The sequence below is a fragment of the Penaeus monodon genome, chromosome 25 (genome assembly GCF_015228065.2).
Source record: "Penaeus monodon isolate SGIC_2016 chromosome 25, NSTDA_Pmon_1, whole genome shotgun sequence".
Classification (NCBI taxonomy): Eukaryota; Metazoa; Arthropoda; class Malacostraca; order Decapoda; family Penaeidae; genus Penaeus; species Penaeus monodon.
Window position 1 is genome coordinate 36056831 of NC_051410.1, and position 228 is coordinate 36057058.

A 228-nucleotide genomic window follows, 5' to 3' on the forward strand; every position below is an offset into this window, starting at 1 on the left:
CATGTAATTTCCTTTTACCATCACCCTTTCCCCATTTCCTGCAGGGAACTATGAGCCTTTCTTAGACTGCCGCTGGACTGTGGTTGGCCTGGCGGAAAACGTTGTCAACCTCACCTTCACTAGGCTTGATATCGAGCCACCGGGAGAGAATGATACCAGTCCGTGTCCGTATGATCACGTACAGGTAGGTTACGTTGTTAGTATGATTATTATTGTTGCTGTTCTTAG

General features: G+C 46.9%; 1 protein-coding gene across 1 annotated transcript in view; it reads left to right on the forward strand.

Annotated features, from left to right (window-relative positions):
- LOC119589380 (cubilin-like) overlaps positions 1 to 228 on the forward strand; it is a 70980-nt gene that overhangs the window by 59712 nt on the left and 11040 nt on the right. The window contains exon 59 of the mRNA XM_037937998.1: positions 45 to 184. Coding sequence (XP_037793926.1) covers positions 45 to 184 — 140 coding nt within the window. The remainder of the gene's footprint in view (positions 1 to 44; positions 185 to 228) is intronic.